General features: G+C 47.8%; 1 protein-coding gene and 1 non-coding gene across 4 annotated transcripts in view; one reads left to right on the forward strand and one right to left on the reverse strand.

Annotated features, from left to right (window-relative positions):
* Nucleotides 1–13,404, forward strand: part of NECAB3 (N-terminal EF-hand calcium binding protein 3) — a 109,662-nt gene that overhangs the window by 44,575 nt on the left and 51,683 nt on the right. For all 3 annotated transcript variants that reach the window (XR_006285341.1, XM_037877249.2, XM_043526765.1), the window contains exons 4-5: nt 12,310–12,335; nt 12,872–12,969. Coding sequence is in view for 2 of the 3 variants with exons in the window: in XM_037877249.2 (XP_037733177.1) it covers nt 12,310–12,335; nt 12,872–12,969 (124 nt within the window). In the remaining variant the exon portion in view is untranslated. The remainder of the gene's footprint in view (nt 1–12,309; nt 12,336–12,871; nt 12,970–13,404) is intronic.
* TRNAI-UAU lies at nt 4,842–4,922 on the reverse strand. Its single transcript is given in 2 exon segments — nt 4,842–4,877; nt 4,885–4,922. It is a non-coding gene; the product is annotated as a tRNA-Ile (tRNA).

Genomic DNA, 13,404 nt, shown 5'->3' on the forward strand with positions numbered 1-13,404 from the left:
CTGGGCCAGGCAGGGATTTTTTAAAAATTAAGGTGCATCAAATTCTCCCTTCTGCAAGAGATAGCTGGCAGGTTACTGTGACAGGACAGAAGTCGAATGTACACTGCCAAGAGGTGGCTTCTTTTTCATCTTGTGAGACAGAAAATATTGAGGGAGATTAAGGAGGAGAGACTGGGACTTCTGGAGGAAACCTGGCTCTTGCACCTTTTGGAGAAATGAGGTCAGAAATCAGCTTGAGTTCCTGGTTATACAGAGAGAGACAATATAGGACATTTTATCTCTCTCTCTTACACTCACAACTCTAGAAAGCAGTGAAGTCCTAGAAGATTTTTCGTAAGAGATTATGGGTCTCTAATCTCAGGCAAGGGTCTCCAACTTTAAAGTTTGATGCAATTATGAAAAACTTCCCATCCGCTTTGCTGTGGCTGATTGACATTTTCTTGCCCTGGATAATTTCCAGGTGTTTTCTGACAAAATCCCAATGGTGTGATAATGACAGCTCTGGGATAATTAGGGTTAATTAGTCATTCATGAATATTCAAAGTACAGCCCTGTAGAAGTGTGGAGACACTTGCTAAAGAGCCCTAGGTAAGGCCCCTAGATGTGGGGCATGGATCTGTTTTCTGAGTCAGGCAAGGGGATGGGAGTGAAAGAGGAGAATCCCGAAGCCCAAGGTCTAGGTTGTCAATATCCCAGGTGGTCTTCTGGAAGAACAATGAACATGGACGGGGTTCTGTGGTTAGGACATGTGCTGTAGGCAAAGAAAGCTGTGTTTGCAGCACCCTTTTGAAAGCTCCAACATTGGACATATGATGCCTTTAAATTATTGCCTTCTGATTTGTGCTGCAAAAGTATTTTCCAAGTACCATGTAGAATCATAGTAATGTATGTCTGGAAGGGACCCCAGGAGGTCATCTAGTCCAGCCCCTCACACTGAGGCAGGACCAAATAAATCTAGACCATCGTGCTGACAGGTGTTTGTCCAACCTGCTCTCAAAAACCTCCAATGATGGGGATATCACAGCCTCTCTTGGTAACCTATTCCAGAGCTTAGCTCCCCTTGAAAGTTTTTCCTAATATCTAACCTCAATCTCCCTTGCTTCAGATTAATCCCATTGCTTCTTATCCTACCTTGTGTGGACATGGAGAACAATTGATCGTCATCCCCTTTCTAACAACTTTTTACATATTTGAAGACTGTTATCAGATCCCTCTCCCTCAGCCTTCTCTTCTCAGGAACTTGTCACAATACAATCCATCCCACTTGCTGAGATGTTTTTAATTCATTCCATACAATCTATAACCCTGCCATTCTAACCCTCCCTGGAACCCAGCTTTTGTGATTATATTGGAATGGTGCTGCTCCCGAGCCAGAGAGCACAGATTAACTAAGCCTATTTACACAGCAGAAGTGGCAACACTGAAAAGGCAGGTACGTGCACAAGGAACTTTGGCTTGTGGTCCCTAAGGAAAGAGGGACAGACATGGAAATCCAGGAATGCCAGATAGAAGGAGCACACTGGAATGGAAATACGCTTTCCATTTTGAAATTCTCAAAAGTGATGAGCCGTGATTTAGCTGCATGACTCTTCTCCGGGTTTGGCTAAGTGTTAAATTATTCAGTGTTTCAATTATTAATTAATGTTTGTTTAGTATTTGGAAGATGCCAGCATTATTAATAATCCTGGGCCTCTGCTGAGAAGCCAGAAAGAGGGGCTAATAAATATCAGTGGTGACCGGTGGCATTGGAGCAATTTTTGTAGTGGGGGTGCTGAGCGCCCTTGAACACAACTGTAAACCCTGTGTATGATGGAAACCACTTCAAGCAGCACCCCCAGCACCCCTAGTTCCAGCACCTGTGGTGGTGACAGGGGCTGTTTGTGATGGGAACTCCTGTCCACTAGACACTGGACTCAAACCCACCTGTTCATTTCATGGGCATCCTTAAACAGCATTAGATGGCAGCGACCTTTTCTTTGTAGGAGAGGTTGCAGGACTAAAACCATTCAATGTGGTAAGTCCTTGACCGGGCTTTGATTTAGGAAGGAACAATCAATTGCACAAATACAAAATGGGAACTGATGGCCTAGGAAGAAGTACTGCGGAAAGTGATCTGGGGGTTATAGTGGATCACAAGCTAAATATGAATCAACAGTGTAATACCTTTGCAAAAAACCCCAAACATCATTCTGGGATGTATTAGCTGGTGTGTTTATAAGCAGGATATGAGAAGTAAGTCTTCTACTTTACTCAGCACTGATAAGGCCACAACTGGAGCACGGCATCCAATTCTGGGCACCACACCTCGGGAAGGTTGTGGACAAACTGGAGACAGTCCAGAGGAGAGCAACAAAAATGATTAAAGTTCTAGAAAATGTGATCTCTGAGGAAAAAGTGAACAAACTGGGGTTGTTTAGTCGAAAGAAGAGAAATCTGAGGAGGGACATGATAACCATCTTCAAGTACGTAAAAGGTTGTCATAAAGAGGAGGGTGATACATTTTTCTCTTTATCCATTAAGGAGAAGACAAGAAATAATGGGCTTAAATTGCAGCAAAGAAGATTTAGGTTAGACAGTAGGAAACACTTCCTAACTGTAACGGTAATTAAACACTGGAACAAATATCCTAGGGAGGCTGTGGAATCTCTGGTATTGGAAGTTTTTAAGAACAGGTTGGACAAACACCTGTCAGCGATGGTCTATATAATACTTAGTCCTGCCTCAGTACAGGGGACTGAACTAGATGACCTGTCGAGGCCGTTCCAGTCCTACATTTCTATGATTTGCCTTTATTTTTTGTCCTGACCTGTCTCAGGTGGCTTCTTGCAAATAGGCTGTCTGGGAAGGGCAGCTACTGCTCACCACACAGTGGCCCAGAACAGGCTGGTTTGGAGAGAGCCCTGGGGGCAAGCCAAGCAAGGGGCCATTGGATCTGTGCTTGTGCTTGGAACTCGCTCCCCAGGGAGTGAGAGGGCTGGGCCTGCCTGTGGGTTTGGGGGTTGTGAATTCAGACATCCCAACCCCCACTTAGCTCCCTGCACAAAGGTCTGTTTGCAGGGAGAGGTGAATTTCACCCAGCGAGTGTAAGGATCCCTAGTAGGCCTGGTGGGGAACTCCACCATGGACCATTGTGTGTAGGACAATACTGATTCACCAGCTCTGACAGGCAGGGGGACAAGAGAGGGGGAGCCATGCCCCAGAATAGCCCAGTGTCTGATGCACTCCACTGGGTTGTGGCAGACTCAGGATCATATCCCTGCTCTGGAGCAGTGACTTGAACCAGGCCCTCCCACACAGTGCGTGTCCTAACCACTGGGCTGTGGAGTCCATCTCTTAATTGTTTATCCCAAGTGGAACAGCTCCAGCAGCAGAGCTGGTGGTCAGGGCACTCACCTGGGATGTGGGGACCAAGGCTCAGGTCCCTGCTCCAAATCAGGCAAGGTGGGGACTTCAGTGTTGGTATCACACATGCCAGGTGAGTGCCCTGGCCACTGGGCTATTAGTGCTCCCTGGTTTTTCACGAGAAATTTGGAAAGGTCTCAGTTTTGTTTGCAGCATAGTTGCAGCCATGTTAGTCCCAGGATATTAGAGAGTCAAGTTGGGTGAGGTAATATCTTTTATTGGGCCAGCTCCTGTTGGTGACAGAGACAAGCTTTTGAGCTTACACAGAGGTCTTCTTCAGGTCTGGGACACTACATGACACCCCAACATCATCAATTAATCAAAACTACCCCTAACCAGAGCTGAATTATCTGTACTCTCCAAGGGACTGAATTTCTGCCCCACCACAAGTCCTGATACCATGCTAATGTGCGGGGGACTAGAAGAATTTGTTTGCTGACTCTGCCCCAAAGAATTATTTCACAACAAAGTCAACCCCACCCACAGCTAGCACATCCCCACCAACAGTCATAAAAAAATCATCTGATTGGACACCCCGCAGGAGACAAAACCACACAATTCACTGTTACAGTGGTTGCTTCAGAAAAAAAATTAGAGTGAAATCCTTAACAAACATCACCTCCACCACAATCTCCCCACCGTTGAGAGGACAGCCATACAGCCCCTGAAATCCAACCACCAGACAGTGATCAAACCAGCAGACAAAGGGGGTGCCATCGCAGTCCTCAGCCAGGATGACTAAATTAATGGGGCCAACCAACAACTCTCTGATACTACCTAATATAAAAAACTCAAAGAAGACCCAACACCACAATTCACCCAGGAATTTAAGGATCTCATCAAATCCTTCCCCAGAAAACTTCAAGAGAAACTCTATAACCTCCTCCCCCCACGAATCCACACCAGGGACCTTGTACATGCTTCCCAGATACACAAAAAGGGAACCCAGGCAGACCCATCATATCTGGCCCTGGCACTCTTACTGAAGGAATATTGGGACTCATAGAAACCATCCTCAAACCACTCACCACACAAAGAGCCAGCTTCCTCCAGGACACAACCAACGTCCTCCAGAAACTCTGCAACATTAACAACCTGCCTCAGAACACCATCCTTGCCACCATGGATGTCACCTCCCTGTACACCACCATCTATCCCAATGACGGCATCGCTATCTGCCTCAAATATCTACAAGACAATGGATAACACTCAGATATTCATCCCAAATGCATTATCGAACTCGCCCATTTTATCCTCACCCATAACTATTTTATATTCGTAGAATTAGAAGAGATCGCAAGGGTCATCTAGTCTAACCCCCTGCCAAGATGCAGGATTTGTTGTGTCTAAACCATCCAAGACAGATGCTCTCCAGACTCCTTTTGAGAGCCTGCAGTGAAGGCGCTTCCACAACCTCCCTAGGCTGAAAAAGAGGCTAATGCTCCAGGTGAGACTTGAACTCACAACCCCAGCATACTGCTTTATAAGTACTGTGCACTAACCAGTTGTGCTACCGGAGCATCTAGGTTAGTTTAACCTTGGGAAAAGCCATGGGTTCTAGGATGGCTCCCCACTACGCCGAACGGTTCATGGGCCACCTTGAGGAAGAATTTACCGCAAAACCAATGATATATCTTGATGATATTTTCATAGTCTAAACTCCCTCATGGATTTCCACCACAACTTCAATCACCACCCATCACACTCTTGCTAGAACTCTCCCACACCAGCATCAACTTCCTGGACACCACAATGAGCTTCAACAGTGGAACCCTACAGACAACTATAAACCCACAGATCACCATATTAACCTTCACAGATCCAGTTACTACCCCAAACACACCAAAAAATCTGTTATCTATAGCCAGACACTCAGATACCACAGAATATGCTCTGAGGAGAAAGTTTGGGATATATACCTTAATATATTTCCTTAAAACTACTTTCACCAAACAAGGACATTCCACCAGAAAAGTAGATTTCATCATGGAATGGGCCGCCCAAATAGCCTGAGAGAACCTGCTTCAATATGGAAAAAAAACCCTCTGATGGCATAACCCTTCTTGTCACCTAGCACCCCACACTGAAACCCATGTGGAGTATCACTAAACAATTACAACCCATACTCGATGGGGACCACATCTTGAAATAAATCTTTCCTGTACCCCATCTTCTGGCCTTCAAACAACCCCCAGACTTGACAAGCTCATCATCAGAAGCAAGCTCCTCATAGACCAGGATACACCAACTAAAAGTGGCACCAGATCCTGCCATAACAACAGATGCAAAACATTTAGACATATCTGCTATGATGATCAATACCCACCCAGAACCACCGCCCATGAGGATTCTGATTGGGGTCAATGACCAGCTCCATTGATGGGCCCAACTATACTATTTAAGCCAGAAGGAGGCTCAGAAAGTTGTCTTAGCAAGCTGAGAGACTTCCTGACTGGATGCTGCACTGGACCCGACTTTTGCTTGATCCTTGGCCCCTGATTCTAGCTCTGACTCCCAGCTTAGTTCCTGATTGTGACTCTGACTCCTGGCTTGGACTCTGGCTCTGACCACTAGGCATGGCCATCCCTGTTCTGACCACTAGGTCAGACTGCCCACACCCTAGTCCTGACAGTATGCCCTGTGCACACTGCAGACTCCGGTGATTGGACACCTATTGCATGGTGGTGCCATGCACTATTCTAACTTTTCCCCCTTGAAGTGGTTGTATTTCAATGATGAGTGAAATTATTCAAAGACAGACTGGTAGATCACAATCATAGATACAGAGATAAAAGCAAAAATATTATGTTTAAAGAAGATTACTAAGGTTGCAAAGACAAGCACTCAAAACTTAGCAAATGCCAGACTTCAGGCTGCCTGTGCAATCTTAGTTGGGTCCCCTGTGTGTGTGCATTAATGATACAGCCTTCAATTACATGGCCACGTGCTATTTTTCCCACAGGACCCCTGCATCATTCAGTGCACAGAACGGACAGCGTTCACCGAATGAGCCGCTGCCCAGGATTTTGTTTCTTCATTGTTCAATGTGTGGCCTCGTCCCTTATTTCCTGCATACCGTGCGAACCTTGCTCTGAGGACAGAAGTATTAATTTCCTCAGGGGCTTTTCTGTGGTGCTCATCATGACCGTATCGGAGAGCTTCACAAACATGAATACGTTTATTTTCACGCCACCCCTGTGAGGTGCGGGGATGGTCTCCCCATTTTACAGGTGGGGATTTGAGGCACAGAGATGAAGGTCAAAAATGTTCACTAATGCTGGGTTCCTGATTTGGTGTGGGTAGGATCTGGTTTTTCAGAGTCCTTAGCATTATAGAGCATGTCATCCATTCAAAGCACAGCTCCCGTTGGCTTCAGCTGCGGCTGTAAGTGCTCAGGACTTCTGCCCATCAGACCGCAGGGACTCAAGTTCAGCACCCAGAGAACGAGGAAAACACAGTTAGTGCCTGGGTTTAAGTGGTATGAATAGCACCGCACAGGAACTCGGTGGCAGAGGCAGGGATAGAATCTAGTTCTCCAGGGCAGCATTCATCTGCTTTGACCACGAGACCTTCCTTTCTCTTCCTGTCATCCCCTGCCTCATGCACGTACAGATCGTCTAACTTCTGTAACAAATGAGGCAGGGATGTTACAGACAACAGCTTTCTTTACTACACAACCCTGATTCACTGACTGAGGCAGGGATCCAGTGGAAAAAATATTATGTGACCATGTGATTGAAGACTGTATCATAGTGCATGTGCACAATGGGGCTCGATTAATGTTGCAAAGGAAACCTTAATTCTGGCATTTCCTACCTTTTGAGTGCTTGGGTTTGCAACCTTGACAATGTTCTTTTAACATAGCGTTTTGGGGGTAATTTCCTAAGTTTTTAAAAAAGTAAACTCCCCAAAGCCCAGAAATTCCCTCCTATAGCATTACATTGAATCCCACGTGGGTCATTAGCCAGGTTGGAACCTTCTGACCACCGCACAGACCTGCCAGTTGAGCTAATGGAGTAACCGATAGCAGAAGTAGGTTGTCATCCTGTGTGTGGGCCAGCTCAGGAGGCATGTGAGACGCACTTAGCAGGTGGGTTTCACAGATATTAGCGGACAGCCAAGGAATGGTGAGACTCGGGAATCGGGTGTTCCATTCCAGGCTCTGGAGGGGAGTGTGCTGTAATGCGCACAGTCTCTTCTACTCATGCCCACCAAGCGTGACCCCATCTGCCTGTCCCCTCCAGCCTGTCCCAGTCCTGTCTCTTCCCCACCCCTGGCTCTTTGTCTCACTCCCATTCTCCTCACCTAGCTAGTCCCAGTCTCCACAACCTCAGTCTTCTCATCCCAGTCTCCTTGCCCAGCCATTCCCAGTTCCCCTCACCGAACCCCCAGCTCCTTGTGCTCAACCTCCTTGCTCAGTGAATCCCAGTTCCCCCTGTCCTGGATCCTCATCTGATCTGTCTCTCCCCCCCATCCCAGCCTCCATCCCCCCCACCCTCATACCCATACCCAGTGGCTCCCAGCCCTAATCTGCCTCCCAGTCTCCTTATCCAACCTCAGTATCCATCCCCCTCACCTGGCTTCTTGCTGCCGTGTCCTTGCTCAGCCTGTTCCAGTTCTCACTCCACACCCCAGCTCCCCATCAGATCTTTCTCCAGTCCCAAGCAGCCCCTAGTTTCTCACTGGTTCTCAGTCTCCCCCTACCTACTGGCTCCTGGTCTCGACGTTTCATTCCCCAGCTCCCACTCCCAGTCTCCCTGCCCAGGCAGTTCCTGTCTCTCCCAACTCCTAATCTCAATTTTCCTCTCCCCTGTCAATCTTCACTAACAGTTTCCACCTCATCCCACTGGCTCCATGTCACAGTATGCTCCCTCCCCCCACAAATCCAGCATCTGTCCCCTCTGCATCTAAATCAGGTGGCTTCCTCCACCATAGAGCCTGGACCTCTCAGTGTGTCTCATTGAGGGCACAGGCGAGACAGGCTTCCTGCTCTGAGCCTGGGCCTGGACCCAGCATGGCCCACCAGACCCTAGAACTGTAGTTGCAGGGAAAGTCCTATTCAGCTTGCCCAATATGGGGATTTAGCTGCTAAAAGCAATGAAATCTCTAGGCATGTGTGAACTGCAATTTTTTTAAGGCATATACTTTTGTCATATTTGGGAATTTTTACGGACAGGGATGGCAAAAGAAATATCTCTCATACAAAGGCCATGCCCCTGTCAAATTTCAAGTCCCTGCTCCAAAGCATGGGGGCATTACATCTCCTCAAAGAAAATGTCACCAGAACTTTTTAACATGTGCAAAACAACGTATTGTTTCCCCTTTTGACTGGAGTTGTTAACCAAAATTCAGGATCTTGCAGGTTGTTTCCATTCAGAGGAGAAATTTATGGAATCAAGTGTTTCTTTGTGTTTAATTACAAAGAATGTACATAAAGACCTATTTCCCTGAACACAGTGGGAATCAAACAGCAGGAGACAGTTTCTTTACTCACAGTTCCAAGCCTCTCTCCAGCCAGCACTCTGCCCAAAAGATTTCTTTCCTTGCTTTTCCTCAGGGTCATGCTACAAGTCTGTCTTTGATTGTCCTCGTCTTTTTTCTACCTTCTCTGTATCTTTCTGTAGTGTTTCTATACCCAGCCCCTGCATTTGCATTCAGACCCCAGGGAAAACCTCCTCAGATTGCATGATTCAGCTCCTACTCCAGCCTTTCCTGTGGCCTGTATTTTGGAAATAGATGCTGCTGTTTCAACCGTTTATTCCATAAAGGTGCTCAATTGCTTTTTATATTTGCCTTTAATGAAGGGCAACCGTTACATCCATTAGCTTCAACGAGGCTTCGCCCAACCCCCAGCATTGCTGCGTTTTTCCCTAGCCTTGTTCTCAGAAACGGCTGAATCATTTTAGCTGAAATTTTCCAACATAGTTCAGCCCAAATGGTTAAAATTTGGCAAAATTACATGCAGCTGAAAACTGGGCCTTATAATGGGTAGTGTTGGGCAATCTTAATAACAAGTGGTGCTACCAGCCCTGTGTATAATAGTTTGCAAAGTACTTTGGGATCCTTTGGAAAACGTCCTACACCACGAGATGAAGAAAGTAAAGTGTTATTGTTCTATTTGTTTAGCCTCACAACAGTAGCTGCTAAAAGCAATCTGATGGCAATATTACTGCCTGACTGTCTCTCTCTTTAAACAAACCACGTAAGTCAGCTATCAGCAGAGGAATTCTGACATGAAATTAATTCTCAGAAAATATAACCAACCAGTCTGTGTTTGTCTCATTATTTCCACTAATCTAATTTTTTTAATGGAGCATTTCACTCAGCTTTGCATTTCCGTTGGTTTGGTCTGGAGAGGCCTCTTAGCATAAATTTACTCTAGATTCAAAATAGGACAAAGAAGACACTCATTTATGGACAGGAGAGAAAGGAGGTGCCTTTCTTTCCCTGCAACTCAGACACAGACACACACGCATGTGCCAACACACGGGTGCACAGTACCACTTTAGAACCTTTCCCACAGCTTCTAGATCCTCTTTACAGTTGTCTCTCACAAACTATGGGGTCTGCCCTCCCACCCCCGCAGTGGTCTGGACAGTGCCTGGCTGGGGACAGAAGCTCTTGCCTTAGTTTTATTTATTGGCAATATTGAAAATAAGAAAATATCAGTGGTTGCCTTGGATTCCCTGCAACATTCCCCTATTCCAGCTCCAACTACTGACTCTTTTATGCATGCAGGACGGAGCAGGATTTTCCTCTGCAGTGACTCCTCCCTGTATCACTGGCACTGAGGGTAGGCAGTGGGTTGACTGTCACCTCTCTGCTCTCAATGCTTCCCTGCTAGCGCCCCGCCAGCATGGATCCTCTGCGGAGGACAGAGGAGAGGAGAGGCGAGGAGAGGAGGGGAAGAGATGGGAGGGAGAAGGCATTATCTGCCTGGGAGATGAAGGTGCCAGAATGGGGGGACCCAGGCTGGCCGTGAGCTCCTGTCTCCCCATGGGCAAAGAGTTAAATAGCGGTAAGATTTTGTTATAAATGCTGTGTGTACCTCCGTGCGCTGCATGGTATCACCCTGCCTGCTGCACAGGGTGAAATCGAAGGGGGTGATAATTGGGACACCAGCAGGGAATGGCAAAGAGAAGATGCATGCCAAGGGCTCTTGGGGAAACAGTGGGGAAGCTGTTAATTGGGGAATACCTCCTGCCTGTCTCCAGCTAGGCTAGTGAAGTGTATTCCTCCCAGGCTGAACACAGGGTGAAAGAGGATACTAAAACCTGAGAGACACTATCCTCGGCAGGAAGGGGCCAGGAGGGGCCAGCAGCGCTGCTGGAGGTGAGGCTCGGACAGGCTATGTGTACACTACACGCTGGGGTGTGATTCAAGCAGGTTTGTACTCAGCACAGCTCAGCCCTGTAACCTCTGCCTCTTCGGTGTGGTGTGCTGTCCCCCTCTAGTGGCAGCTAGGCCACCTAAAGCGCGATGAGCCTGCTACAGGCCTGGCTAAGCGAGATGTGTCTTTTAGCTCATGCAGTAGAGGCTCATGCATTAAGCTCCAGAGGTCCCAGGTTTGATTCTGGCTGCCGACTAGAGTCTGTCAGCGTAACTACTAGTAAGAGAGCTAGTACGTGAGTGGGGGAATCACTCCCCTAGCGTGTGGTGTCGATGTCGCCAGAGAGACACGGAGCACGTGCTGCAGCAGTGCAGGCTGCGTCTCACATCCCAGAGATGGGGGTAACTGGGCTGAATGGAACTTAAAGGCTTGCAAGGAAAGACTGTGGGTTGGGAAAGGGGAAATAGGTGTACAGACCTTTACTGGGTAGGGGGTTAGACTGGATGACCCTTTTAACCCTATGATATCCTTTGCTGTGAGTGCCACGTACCAGGGGGTGAACGAATCCCGCTCTGTTTTGCAGAAGCTGTACTGGAGTCACTTCAGTTAGCTCGCTGGTCACAGGTCCCAGGATGAAATGGACGTACAGGCGCCAAACCCGAGTGGGAAGCGGGGGCTGCAGCCCAGCAATCCAGTCCAGGAGTGATTGGATCATAGTGTTCCACCCCGAGAGAGGTGCAGGAACCGGGCATGTGACCCGAGGTGTGCACTTGAGAGGGACTAGAAGGAGTCAAAGCACAGCTCACCCTGCACCCATGACATTCCCCCATTCTGTCTCCCCATCCTGCAGCTCTGTTCCAATACGGGGACCACAGGTCACGCTCAAGTTTCCGTGCAGGTCTGTGTTTCCACACCTGGATAAGCCGCATGCCCAGAAACCAGCCTCTCCCTTGGTGACTCCCTGTGTCAGGGTTCAGGTTCTCATCCATGTATCTACTGCAGTAGCCTGGTTTTCCACTAGTGGCTAGTCAAGATGAATGTTGCCTCCAGCATGCAGGAAGGGGTCTGAGCTCATTTGCTGGTGGCTCTGGAAGGACACTTTTGAATGTGATCTTGCTTTAAAAATAAATTCTCAGCAGTGCTTTGCTCTTATTGGTGAGCCCGTGACTCCCCATTGCTGCGGGAGAGGTTAGAACCTGGCCCTTGGAACCCGCCACCTCCTGGTTACCATTCGAAATTTCATCCTGAGAACCAGAACGATTGGCTTGCACAGAAAACCAGGACAAAGTTAACACACTGCAACCTGATCCATGGCTCCTGAGCTCCTGCTGCTGCCTTGGAGGTAGCTGGGAGCAGCAGGGGTCGAACCACTCTCAGAATCAGGCCCCTGCTGAACCCTTGTATAACTCATCTATTTTTTAAATAGAGCTTTTAAAAACATGCTGATGAACAGCATGTGAACTAGAGAGTTCATTAGGGCCTCGCGTCCGCCGCTCTCAGTTGGCCCTTTGCAGCAGCTGTTTCTCTTGAGACCCGACCCATCCTCTAACCAGAGTTTGTTTTTCTGTTTCTTGCAGCAACTTAGAGACAGAGAAGTTGTGTGGTAAGTAGGGCTGCCAGCTCGGTACTTCTAAATGAATTAGTCCGGGAAGATTGTTTCAGAATTGCCCAGGTTTCTTGCTTTGCAGGATCACTGGCAGAGACAGGACACTGGGCTAGATGGACCTCTGGTCTGAGCCAATCTGGCCATTCCTATTTGTGCATCTCATCCATTTGTGACAGGATGATGTTGCAGGAACTCTGCAAGTTGGCAAGCATGGGGTTTGCCCCTGGGTGGGACATTTTGATCCCTGGGAAGGAATGGGCGTTTTGCTCTATTCCATGGGTGTCAATCTGGAGTCATTGCGCTGATTTCAATGTGATTAACATGAGTTAGCAGACAGCAGATTTGATCTTGTTTCATTATGTCTGGCACTGCAAATGCCTGCTGTGTAGAAAATGATCCTCAGCTGCCATTCCAGGTGAGGGCACAGGACAAAATAACATCCCGGCAGCAGGTTTCCTAGGAAATAGCAGGATGGAGACAGGCCTTGATGGAATTGCTTTGAAATCTAACCTTGATCGTCTGTCCCACTCCAGATTATTTCTCGGAACACCTGGGAGAATACAGACATGTGCTTTCTGCCCTGGAAGCCCTGAACACTGCTGTCCTAGCTGCCATGGACAAAACCAAACTGGTAAGGATGGGGCCTTATGAAATCCGGGACCCACACTGTGGGCAGGAGAGAACACATTGCCGCAATGAAACCTGGGTCTTTGTAATGAGTGCTTTTGTGCCCTCAGATCCTTGCTGGGAATGTCAGCCCTCGCATGAGTGTGTTAATGATAATGTAATTAACCGGCTAGCGTGTATGTGCACCACTGCCCGCTAGTGGATGGAACTGAAACTCTTCAGCTGTATGTCATAGGCCCTATACTGCCAGTAGCCCATGCGGATTCTAACTGAGCCCGAGAGGCAGGAGCTGTGTGTTTGGAGCAGACAGCTCGGAGTTCTGTCCCTGCTGTCCCCGTGGAATTCTGAGAGGTGGTGGGGTGAGTACAACACAGGAACAAGCAGGAGGTCGGAGGAGGCTGCAGCCTCGTCACAATGTGAAAAACAGGCTATTGCTGAG

The sequence above is a fragment of the Chelonia mydas genome, chromosome 13 (assembly GCF_015237465.2).
Source record: "Chelonia mydas isolate rCheMyd1 chromosome 13, rCheMyd1.pri.v2, whole genome shotgun sequence".
NCBI classification, from domain to species: domain Eukaryota; kingdom Metazoa; phylum Chordata; order Testudines; family Cheloniidae; genus Chelonia; species Chelonia mydas.